This window comes from Lemur catta, chromosome 3, assembly GCF_020740605.2.
Source record: "Lemur catta isolate mLemCat1 chromosome 3, mLemCat1.pri, whole genome shotgun sequence".
Lineage (NCBI taxonomy): Eukaryota > Metazoa > Chordata > Mammalia > Primates > Lemuridae > Lemur > Lemur catta.
In genome coordinates, this window is record NC_059130.1 from 23,117,621 (window position 1) to 23,129,909 (window position 12,289).

The 12,289-nt window shown below is 42.9% G+C and overlaps 1 protein-coding gene and 1 pseudogene across 5 annotated transcripts in view; one reads left to right on the top strand and one right to left on the bottom strand.

The window, feature by feature from the left end:
* Positions 1-2,494, bottom strand: part of PRKAB2 (protein kinase AMP-activated non-catalytic subunit beta 2) — a 45,510-nt gene extending 43,016 nt beyond the window's left edge. For 4 of the 5 annotated variants that reach the window (XM_045544832.1, XM_045544830.1, XM_045544831.1 and 1 more), the window contains exons 1-2: positions 2,308-2,467; positions 1,866-2,046 (exon numbers count right to left, since the gene is read on the bottom strand). In XM_045544832.1, the coding sequence (XP_045400788.1) occupies positions 1,866-2,021 (156 nt within the window). In that variant the 5' untranslated portion in view covers positions 2,022-2,046; positions 2,308-2,467. Of the gene's footprint in view, positions 1-1,865; positions 2,047-2,307 lie in introns of all 5 variants that reach the window. The other variant, XM_045544834.1, reaches the window with a different exon arrangement.
* A 7,870-nt stretch (positions 2,495-10,364) lies between these two features.
* Positions 10,365-11,840, top strand: LOC123633860 (annotated as a pseudogene).
* Positions 11,841-12,289: the final 449 nt, after the last annotated feature.

Below are 12,289 nucleotides of genomic sequence, written 5' to 3' on the forward strand. Positions count from 1 at the left end.
CCATAAAGTATATAAACAAATCTCAGGTGATTCTAACGTGCAGAGGATTGAGAACCACTGAACTAGTCCACTGAAAAAGGCCAGCATTCAAAGCAATGTAGGCCCCTCTGCCACTATTTCTATCAGTTAATTTTATGACTTAGGATTTTCAGGTTAGAGTTTGAAAGCTACAAACTATTAATATGCCTAGCTTTGGAGGAAAGCCTTTCCACTTATGACATGACATTTCCGTGGTAGGAATGAATGCAGCTGACTAGCAGAAAGATTGTTTACTCCAAGTTAAACCGTCAGCAAGACTATCAGGAAAAGAGGCAAAACAACAATTAGAGTTATAGTTTGACAATGTTTAAGATGTGGAGGTTAGAAGTAAAGAAGGTAGGTTGAGAAATACAAAGTTTTGGATTTGGGAGAGACCCTAGGAATCATCTGAAGCAATTTTCTTATTTCACAAATGGCAAGACTGAGGTGAGGGAGAAAGAATGATCCAAAACAGGCTCCAATTCAGACAGAGCAATGTAGCTTTTATTCAGGACACCAATTACTGCAGCCACACTTTGACAAATACACTGTACTTAAATCCTGAGTCATCTATGTCGGAAAAGGATAAAAATACAATGAGGCTGATCACTTTGAGAAAGCTCTGAGGAAGTAAATTCAGATGGCTAGGTAGACAGCCCAAATGACGAGGAAGAAGTCCTGAAGTGGGAGAGGGAAGAAAGCAATGGAGAAGAAATCCCGAGAAATGTTCCTTTCAATCACTCTCACTTCTCTGTGATTATGTTCTCAATGGGATCCAAGACAATAAGCCACAGAATCCAAATTTCACGTGTTACCAATGTGGCAAATTATACTCGTTTACTCACTAAAGCCCCAGTTTGATGGGAAGTGATAAAGTGATAGGAAACATCAAACACACCCCTCCTGTTTTCTACTACACCCACTCAGCCTATCTGAAAGAATTAAGTGTATTTAATGCTGACACCTCTAAAAGCGATTAGAAACATTAGGGTGGTAATCACATTGCTGTCAGCTCCATCTGTCCTTTCTGTAGGGTGAACACAAGTTGCCGTTTTCCTGAAAGTCCTTGGAAATGAGAGCAAGGTCTTCAGGGCAGCTGTGGGTTGCTGTTTCCAGCCAGCCACGGCAACATTTTGAAGTACTACTGAGACTGGAAAAATCCTGGAATCATTTGCTCTCTCACTTGAGGAGCAGTTGGGTGTGAAAGAAGCTCAGCCTCAGCCACCACAATTATAAAGTATGGGACAAAAATTGAGCTGTCAACCAAATGATGTCCTTTATGAATCTCCAAGACTAGGAGAAAGTATTCAAATAAGCAAGTGGTTGATGCTCACAGCCAAAGAAGAAGACCCAAGCGCAGAGCTCCTAGAAGGGCAAAAATGATACCGATACACAGAAATTTTCAGGAAAAAGAAATTCATTTAGCCAGCTCAGGGCAAAAGTGAGAAACTACTACCTACGGTAAGCAGCTCATGCAACCTAACCTCTGAAGTTTTCCACCGGAGCTTACACCTCTAAATTCAGCAACACTGTAGAAGAGAGCACCCGGGCATGTTAGGGAAACCAAGGATGGGTCTGGGGGAGGTGTCTATTGTCCCCATGCTAAAAAATGTGGCCAACAGATTAGTCGGAACACCAGGAAAACAAGAACTCCGCCTCTTTATCTGATTTTGGGGCAGCACCGCCAGAGGAATTACCATCTAACACCTCTGTCCCCGGAAAATCCCTTTAATTACAAAAACCGTAACCCAGATCAGTGCGATGAGAAAGAAACAAGAAAGGGAGGAGGAGCCCGAAACCAAGCCCGCTCCAGCATCGCCACCAACTGGGGGCACGGGGACGCTTACCTTGGAGTCGGGCAGGCTGAAGACGCTGGGGTCGTCGGTGCTGCCCACCATGATCTTGTGCTCCTTGCCCGGGCCATGGCCGCTGGCGCCCTCAGCGCGTGCAGCCTTGGCGCCGTGGCGCTCCCCGGACACCCGGTCGCTGGTGGTGTTTCCCATGGCTGCAGCTCGCGTCGGGGGCCACCTGCCGCGGGGAACAACAGGGCGGGGAACACCCGAGCCGCCGCGTCAGGGGCGCCCCCGGCCCCGCCCCTGCGCCCTGGGACCCGGCGAGGGAAATCCCCGCTCCGGGGAAGCCGTGCCCCGGGTCCCCTCCCTCCTGGCCTGCAGAAATGCCCGCGAATGCCCAGGCCCCCTCGCCGCCCCCTGCTCAGGAAGCCGCTATCGGGAACCTCCCGGCACCCCCGCACTCACTGCTGGGGCGCCTCCCCCCACCACCAATCACCTCCGGCGATGCGCTCCCTCCTCCTCTGGCCACCAGCGCTGTGGCTGTTCTGCCGATCAAGCCACCAATAAAGTTGTTGAAATTGAAGCCGCACCCCGGGCGAGCGATCCGGGTTTCCTCCTAAAATGGCTACAGGGCCCGCGCCGCCGGCCCGCCCCGTGTGCGTCCCCAGCGGCCCGCCTCCGCGCCGCCCCGGGCCCGCCGGCCTCTCTAGCCGCCGTCGCCGCCTCGATGGTGCGCAGTCGCGCGCAGCCGCCGGCGCCAGGCGGGGGCGCCCGGGAGGCGCGGGAGCATTGGGTCCCGGAGAGCGCCCGGCGGAGCGGACGGGCACGAAGAGACCCTCGGCGCGGGGCTGCGGTGCTCGGTGCCAGCGGGAGCGGCACTGCCTTCTCTCCAGCCTGTTACCCGGTCTCAGGTGCGCCACACGTTTTCTGGGCAGCGGCCTTGTGATAGGCGACCCCGAGAGATGGGTTCCTATGGGGAATGAGAAAACGGATTTCCAGCTCAGGGCAGAAGGAGGTGGTGGCAGTTGTTGGAGGTTAAAACTCTGTGTGGTGGGGAGCGACCAGGAGGGAGCTGTCAGCACGACGGGGGTCCCAGGGAAGAATTCGAGATGGAGTGATTAGGGGATAGACTTTGGCAGATTAGTGAAATGGTAGTCTCAGGAGGAGAATGTTCCTCTAGGCTAAGAAATAGCATATGCAGCAAGAAACAACTCCACACACAAAAAATTTCAAGACGCAGAGCAACAAAAAAAACATCAGAAGAAATACTAAAATTATAAAAAGGGCAAAGACAGTCCTGGGGTTGAGGGGGATCCAGGTTTTTTATATATAATTAATGGAACTTCTAAGGTATTTATGAATTCTTTCTTTGTATTATATGCATGACTCATTCCTCCCTAGAAACCTTGATCACTCAACGTGCTGTTACACAGACGTGCATCATTGGCATAACTTGCGAGCTGGTTCGAAATGCAGAATCTGAGGCCCCATGCCGATGTTCAGAATCAGAATCTGCATTTTAAGATCACATAAAAGTGTGAGAAGCACTGCTTCCAGAGCTGGCAGACAGCAGATCCAAATTTGATTCCTTTCATGTTCTGCAGGCACCTTGTAAAGAGTAAGCTTTTAATAAACATTTGCAGAATGAATACTGTTATACTCCATTTGTAACAAGCTACGACACTTAGGCTTAAACACAGCCGGTGATGAGGGACCCAAGTCTCACAGACCACCCTTTCTGAGTGAGCAGCTCTGTTTGTTGAAAAGTTTGTTTTTATATTATGAAGTTAAGTCCAACAAATCCACTGCTCCCTCATTCTTTGCTGTGCCTCTTAAACACTCATTCTCTGGCTCTTAACCAAAGACAGTTTACAGAAAAAAAGGTACAATTGTGCTGCAACCTCTTGCTCACCCCTCCAAAAACTTTACTGTCGGGTACCTACTTTTTGGTTATCTCTACATTTCTCCCTCCACCTGCCCCCCAATTCCTTTCATCCTTGCCATGGGACTCTGAAGCAAGACCCTTCACGGAATAATACCTTAAACGTTGGTTTGTGTACATCTCAGTTTTCTGACCCCAAGGTGGTTTCTCCATGCCAAATAATATGTCCTTGCTATGTATTTCCTTGCAATACTTGAACCAGCTTAGGAGAAACAAACTGAATACTATATTAGTCAATGGAAAACTTAATTAAAGGGAGAAACTGTTTTTGCAAAGCTAAATGGAAATGACTTTTGGATCATCAGCTTTGGAAGATTATCCATGACACTATTCTGTTCTAATGGCATTTTTAAGACACTCAACAGTTGATAGTTAAAGTCAACTTTGAATATTGCGTGTTTTAGACACAGCACAAAAGTAATCTGATGCTGTAGGCAGAATTAAGTCTTCTCCTTAGTCCCAAATTCCTTTTGTGATTTTTTTAGACTCAGGAATGAGTAGGTAAAGAAACAAGATCCTCTTAACCAACACCAGTATAATTGCTCCCTTTAGTTTTATTGCTGTCACCCCAATGCTCTATATTTCCTTCAAGAGGGAAGGAAAAGACAGTAATAGGCAAAGTAATTGGTGGGGATTCTCCTGATGTTACTGTACCTAGGATGTCATTGCCACTGATCTCCTCAGATCAACCATTCTGCTTGGTAAATGGGAAAATAGCAAAAAATATGGGAGGCCTCACATGAAAGCTTTCATGCACACTGCTAAAGGTGTCCAACTTCCTCTGAGAGCTGAGGATGTGGGAATGCAGGAAGAGTGTATTGATTTTACAGAACTGGATGACAGGTTAGATTGGGCATCTGGAGGCTTATAATCCCATCTCCACTCACCAGGTCTGTCTCCCATTTATGATCAAGGATGGGTATGACATCTGATCTTTTTTATAGTTAATCATATACTTACCATGCAGCCTAGTAATCCCACTCTTAGGTATTTATCCAAGTGAAATAAAAACAGGTTGACATAAAAACCTGTACACAAATGTTTATTTGTAGAAAACATATTGGGCTTTATTCATATTCATCCCCAAATAGAGAAAGTATGAATGAATGTCTTTCACCTACTAAAGCTTAAATAATCAAAATGTGATATAGCCATAAATGGAATAATACTCAGAGAAAAAAAAAAGACTCACTCTTGATACACACAATATGGATGAATCTCAAATGCATTATGGGAAGTAATGCCAGGCCCATTTATATGCCATTCTGTAAAGAGCAAGACTATAGGATCAGAAAACAGATTAGCACTGGCTAGAAGTTGGGGGTTGGGAAAATGGTTAACCACTAAGGGGCATGAAGGAATTTTGCAGAGGGGAGGTATGGAACAGTTCTGTATCTAGGTTGTAGTGGTGGGAGCAAAACTCTCTGAACTGTACACTTTTAGGGTGAATTTTACTGTATAAAAATTATACATAAATTAAAAAAACAGTACCATGAACAAAATTAGCTTTAGCAAGAGGAAAAGATATAAATTTATACACAAGAGACTACTCAACCATTGGGTAAACTAATTATTTTGAAAACAGACACCAAAGATTTTATTTTATTCTTAATTTTTTATAGTTTTTATATAGGGTGGAGAAGTGGTAGTGGAGGTCATACATACTGCCCACCCAAAGGAAGAGAGACCTAATTCAAAGCTATAGAATTTTTCCCCCAATACTATCATAATTCTGCCTTTCAGATTCCAAAGGATTTGTATATAAATTATATCATGTGATCCTCAAGACTGCCCTGTGAGGGTAGGCAGACCAGATGACCAGTCATATTCCATTTTACAAATGAGGCTCAGGCTAAATATTTACCCAGTATTTCTTGAAATGATATTTACAGTCCATTTAGTTCAACAAACCTTGATTGGGCCTATGCTAAGCAGCCCCTGCTCTGGAGGAGCTCACACTCTTGAAATCTCTATGGAAACCACTGTGACTCCAAATAGGTGTGATGTATAGTGACAGCTATGACTTAACACTCACAGAAGATGTCCTTTTCCAAAATTATAGATTTACATTATTGGAAGAATTAGTATCTCAGTTAGCATCTTAATTAACATGCATTGATTGAGCACCTCGTATGAATACATCATCACCACATAAGTATTGATTTGGTGCAAATGGACTGCCAACTGTAAATTGTTTGACTTAGGGCAAGTGTCTTTATTGTTCTAGTTGCATATTTTCTCATCTCTAAATGAGAGGATTATGCATGTGGTCTCTAAATCCTGGGTTACGGTTGGAGACATCAGCATAAATTCATGTTTAGCTTAAGATAGGTACAGATGGATAAATATATTAATAGAAATACTTATAAATATGTGTGTACTCATAGGTTAGAATACACACGTATTTCCAAGCTCTGTCCTCTGAGGGACCTAGAAGCAATGACAACCAGGAGCAATAAGTGCACCCAGTTCTTGGTTTCTAATACCATTCTCTAATAAAAGGAACCAGGGCTCCTGGGAGAAATGGCTGATCTAGGACTGGGACAGGGAATATATGAGTCTGGAGCACGTTATAGTGCCATGAAGTAAAGAAATACTTAAAAAACAATGAAAAAGTGACACAGGAGCCAATTAAAAGAAGTCCCAATGGCTTTAGCTGAAATAATTTGAACAATAAAATAAATAATTCAGAATTGGATTATAACTCAAATTATAAAATATATACCCATGAGTCCATGCTGATATAAATAAATGATTAAATAAACAAATAAATGGGTGATAATTCTCATACTGAAGAATTCCAAAAATTTATGTAGACAGTTTGCTGTCAAGGAGATGGAACATAATTATCCACCCCTTAAATGTGAGCTGAGTATAGTTACTTCGTTTCAAATCATACAGTCTGGAAAGGGGAAAAAAGAATAACTTTACAGTGGAGAAACCTGACAAACTATGTCAGCCAGGTGGTCAAGGCTAACATCATTAGTGATAAGTCATTAATAGCACATACCCTTGATACAATATAATAAGAATAGCACTTTATCTCTGTGTCCTTCCTCCCTAAAACCTACAGCCCCAGCCTAATCATGAGAAAAAATATCAGACAATCACAAACTAAGGGATATTCTACAAAATACTTAGCCAGTACTCCTCAGGACTGCCAAGGTCATCATAAACAAGGAAAGTCTGAGAAACTGTCACAGTCTAGAGGAGCCTAGTGATTAAATGTAGTGTGGGATCCTCAGTGGGGTCCTATGACAGAAAAAGAGCATTAGGTTTAAATTGAATAAGTGAAAATAAAATATGGAACTTAGTTTTTTGAGAAGTGCCAAGGTCCTGAGAGACAACAAAAGACCGAGGAACTGACAGAAATTAAAGGAGACTAAGTAGACATAACAACTAAATGCAATATGGGATCCTGAATTCGATCCTGGAATGCAAAAAGTAAATTAGTGGAAACAGTGGTGAAATTTGAATAAGGTCTGTGGTTTAGTTAATAGTATTGTATCAATATTCATTTCCTGGTTTTGATAATTGTTATAATGTTATGTGAAATGTTATCTTCAGGCAGCCTGAGTAAAGGGCATACAGGAACTCTACTATTTTTGCAACGTTTCTGAAAGACTAAAATCATTTCAAAATAAAAAGTTTGAAAAATACTGAAGTAAAACAATAAACAAAATACATGAAGTCCAGTTCTATAGTCAGAAGACTCTTCTAATGAGAGAAATTTGCACCCAAGAAAATGGAGAAAAAAGACTCTGAAAAGAGCTTTAAATAAGTTTATTGAAAATCCTCAAGGAAGGGAAGATGCTAGTTTGAACACACCCCAGCTCCATACCACTCCTCACCCCTGGCCACACAGTTTTCACAAATCAGAAGCTGTTAGTACTGGCAGATAGTGGAGAACAATGAAGGCCTCAGAATCAGTGGGAGGCCAGACAGAGCAGGTACAGTTCTACCTCTCCTTTTGGCTAAATCAATGGTTCTCAAACTTTACCATGCATCAGAGTTACTTGGAGGGCCAAATATAGACAGCTGGGCTACGTGCCCAGAGTTTCTGATTCAGTCAGTCTGGGGTGGGGCCTGCGCATTTCAATCAGGTGCTAGATGCTGCTGCTGCTTCTGGTTCAAGGAACACATTTTGAGAAACACTGGGCTAAGCAAGCAAGAGTCAAGACCAGTACTGGAGATCCCTGATAAAAGGAATTGTGCAGAAAGGAATTAGCTGACTCTGAGAACCATAAAAATGCTTGCCATACCTCAGAAATAAAATAAACAACCAAAACCAACCAGGATGTAGGGGAACAAATCTCTCATACAGAAGAATTCCAAATAATTTATGAAGATACTGCCCTCACAAGTAGGTAGAGCGTAACTCCAGGCCTGTGACTGCTTATCCACAGAAAGGCCAGCTTGCAGGTTTGGCCATGGATGGTGTCTGGGAACTTAGATGTGAGAGGAGGTTCTTACCATCCTAACCATAAGAGTGGTTCTTACCATCCTAACCATAAGAGTGGCTCGCTGTTTCTAAAGTCTTTGTACACACAATGCAGTTTCTGTTGAGACCTGCTTTCTTCCTGGGAGTCTGGAATTTTGATATGTGCTAAGCAGAGGGTGCCTATGTGACTAGCCCCCACTGAAAACCTTGGGCACTGAGTGGAGAGATGTGAAAATCTTCTGATTGCTTCTATTTTCTTAGAGAAAAAAACAAGCAAGGTAATTTGCTGACTATGAGGAAAGGGGGCAAAGTATTTGAGGTTTGCATGGGTGGGAGGTATGAAATAATCAACTAGAAGAGTGGGACAGAGAATTAACTAGAAAAATGAAGTGTGATTGACAGGTAACATAGAAGGCCCACTTATGTTTGGAGATTATGAATTTAAGACAAGGCAAGTCACCATAGTGTTATATTTCTCTTACCATGTGTAGCTGTTTTGGTGCAGGCACAAAACCAAAGGTGAAGTTTAGCCAAACAAGTACACAGGAGGGCAACAGAGGAGTTGAGACTGCGTGGTAGTGTGTGATTATAATATTGGACCATGGGTTTTAAACCAGGTGGGCTGGGCAGTGAAGACAGAGCAGGTTGATGAAAGGCCCAGTGGAGTCAAAGAACTGCTGGAGTTGGAGTACCAGAGTGAATGAACTGAAAACCTAAGAGATAGTTTTGGAGACGGGGAATGCTTGAAATTGATATTTTAGTGGTGTTGCAATAATTAGTAATGACAATGCCTTAAAGATGACCATGGGTGTAGGTAGATAAGGTGAAGTAGATCATAAAGTCATTGTAGTACAAAGGCCACAGAATTGAAAGGCCAGGTGAAAGAGAGTGTTAGAGGTCTACTTCAACTTTCATCTTCTCTTCCTCCTTAATAACAGAACCTTAATTTGTATCTGGGCACATTGCCTCTCTGTATAAAGACACATTTCCCAGCCTCCCTGGTAGCTGCTACATGTATGTGATTAAGTTCTTCTAAAGAAATCTAAGTGAAATGTTATATGGAACTTCTGTTAAATTTCCTTAAAAGAAAATGGGCGTGCCGTTTTCTTTTTCTTTTTACATTTTTCCTTCCTTCCGTGTAGAATGTTCATATAGTGGCTGGAGCCCAGCAGCCACCTTGAACCATAAGGTAGAAGCCACATGCTGAGGATAGTAGAACAGAAAGAGGAGCCGGGGAGCTAATACATCATCTCAGGGCTATTTACCTCCAGACTTTTTGATATAAGATGAAAATATTTAATCTTGTTTAAGCCATTGTTGTTTGGGGTTTTTCAGTTCTATGTAGTGGAACCTAATCCTAACTGATACGTTAGATTGATGAAAGTATTACTCACATAGATGGTAACATCAGCTTCAAGAGTAGTTATCAATACATAGAGAGGCAGAGAGCTTGGTCCTAACATCTTTGCTAAATGAGGAGTGAGCAAGTCTGTAAATACCTTCAATTTGGAGAGATTGGGAGTGCTTCAAAGGAAGGACCTGGGGAATTTGAGAAAGCAAGGAGAAACAGCAATGAGGATCAGGGCAGCATGAGGATCAAGGAAGACATATATGTCACCTTCTTTCTGTGTTAAGATCCTCACTTTTTAAGTCCTGTGTTTGAGGAAATTAGTTATAGATGGAACATACGGCTTGTGTTTCAAGCCACAACCGAACATTAGAGGTAACATACTGACTGAGATCAATGACTCAGAATATTTTTTGGAAGAACATGCTTGTTCCCACAGACATTTCAAAATGTTAAGTACCTTTTGATCTTAATCACTTTTTATAAAAGTAGTATTCACTAGTTGATGTAATTCTTTAAAAATCATGTTTACCTTTCATGTTGAATTTATTCATTCAATTAATTAATCCTTAATTACTGAGGTCTCATTATGTTCCAGGCACTACATTAGGCACTAAGAACATACAGATTAATTACAAAGTATCTTCATCCAAGGAGTCTACTAGTTTAAGGAGGAAACAGGTGAGAGAACCAATTGTTATTATGTAGTGTCATAAGGATATTCATCAAATATAGTTGAGGAATATACTAGGTATAATGAGAACACAAAGGAAGGTCACCTATTTCATATTGGGGACCAGGAAGATATTCCTGGAAGAGAAAACAGGTGAATGACATCTTGAGGATAATATATAGGTGTTAGCCAGGTGGGCAAGTGGAGAATTTTTCAAGAGATTACTAGACAAAAATGTGTGTAGAAGCATGGGTCCTCCCTCTCCAAGATGGCGTCCTTCCTGCAGTCGGAGAGGGTTTTCCATCTAGTCCAGGGAGAAAAGGTTTGGGCCCTGCTCTCGTAGCTCTACTGCTGCTGCTATAGTAGTGAGTTGCAGTCGCTGGAATGTGTGTCTCACGAAGTGGGCTCTCATTGTCCCAATTGCTTAGAAGATACGCCATCAGCTAAAACCAAACTAAAAAAGAATAGATGTGCCAACTGCTTTGAATGTCCTGGCTACAAGCACACTCTCTCCATCCAGGCAACAAATATCTTGACACAGCTTCCTGATGACCCAGTCAAGACCACCATGAAGAAAGCCTATTACCTGTCATATGGATTTTGTCACTAGATGTCCAGAAATGTGGGCATGGCAGACAAATCTGTTTCTAGTGGTGGTTGGCAGGAACCTGAATATCCTCACATGCAACAGATGAATAAATTGATTGAATATTACCAGCAGCTTGCTCAGAAAGAGAAAGTTGAGCAGGATTGCAAGAAACTGGCGTGGTGCAAAGTATATGCCTCTGGCTTTTTCAGACAAATATGATCTTGGAACCAAGCTTCAGCGACCATGAGCTGGTACATCCATCAGTACCCTTGCCAGACTTTACCGTAAAGAAGGAGAGGACCAGAAAGAGATAAAGATTGAGCCTGCTCAGGCTGTAGATGAAGTGGAACCTCTACCTGAAGACTATTATACAAGACCAGTAAATTTAACAGAGGTGAACACCGTTCAGCAGCATCTCTTACAGCCTGATTTCCAACCAGTCTGTGCTTCACAGCTCTATCCTTGCCACAAACATCTTCTGATCAAATGGTCCCTGCATTGCTACATATGTGAACATAATTTGAAGAAGCCAGAATTTAATCCAATATCTATTAAATTCAAAACCCAACCAGTTGCTGTCAGTTGTATTCCAGAAGTGAGAATCATGTCAATTCAGCCTCTGCTAGAGGAAGGAGAACCAGGTCCTCTCCAGTGGAGAACCTCACCCATGTGACTCTGTTGGGGTGTGAGGAGGGAGACCCTACTAGTATCAAGAGCACTGCTAAGGTGGTGGTGCCTCACAAGGATCTTGTTTTCACTGGCAAGGACTTAGCCTCAGAGTTCAATGAGTTGGCAGAACCCCAAGACTTTCAGGATGATCTTGACATTATAGCCTTCACAAAGGCCAACAAAGTGGGCACTTTCATCAAAGTTACTCCGCAACATGAGGGCGAAATGATCATGTGCTTCAGGATGAAGCATGATTTTAAAAACCTGGCAGACCCCCATCTTCCTCATTGAAGAAAGTGACCAGGGCACAGAAGTCATCTGGCTCACCCAGCATGTGGAACTCAGCTTGGGCCCACTTCTACCTTAAAAGGTTCCACTGGCGAGGTGGGCGGATCGTTTGAGCTCAGGAGTTCGAGACCAGCCTGAGCAAGAGCGAGACCCCGTCTCTACTGAAAAAATAGAAAGAAATTAGCTGGACAACTAAAAACATATGTAGAAAAAATTAGCCGGGCATGGAGATGCATGCCTGTAGTCCCAGCTATTTGGGAGGCTGAGGCAGTAGGATTGCTTGAGCCCAGGAGTTTGAGGTTGCTGTGAGCTAGGCTAATGCCACAGCACTCTACCCTGGGCAACAGAGTGAGACTCTGTCTCAAAAAAAAAAAAAAAAAAAAAAGGTTCCACTGGCAGGCAGATCCCAAACCATAAACCTGAATGGGGAAGCCACTGCTTCATTAGGCTGTGTTTATAACAGTGTACCCGCACATTACTGAATCCTATTCCTAGGAAAGTGGTAGGATAGGCCAGGCATTAGGAACA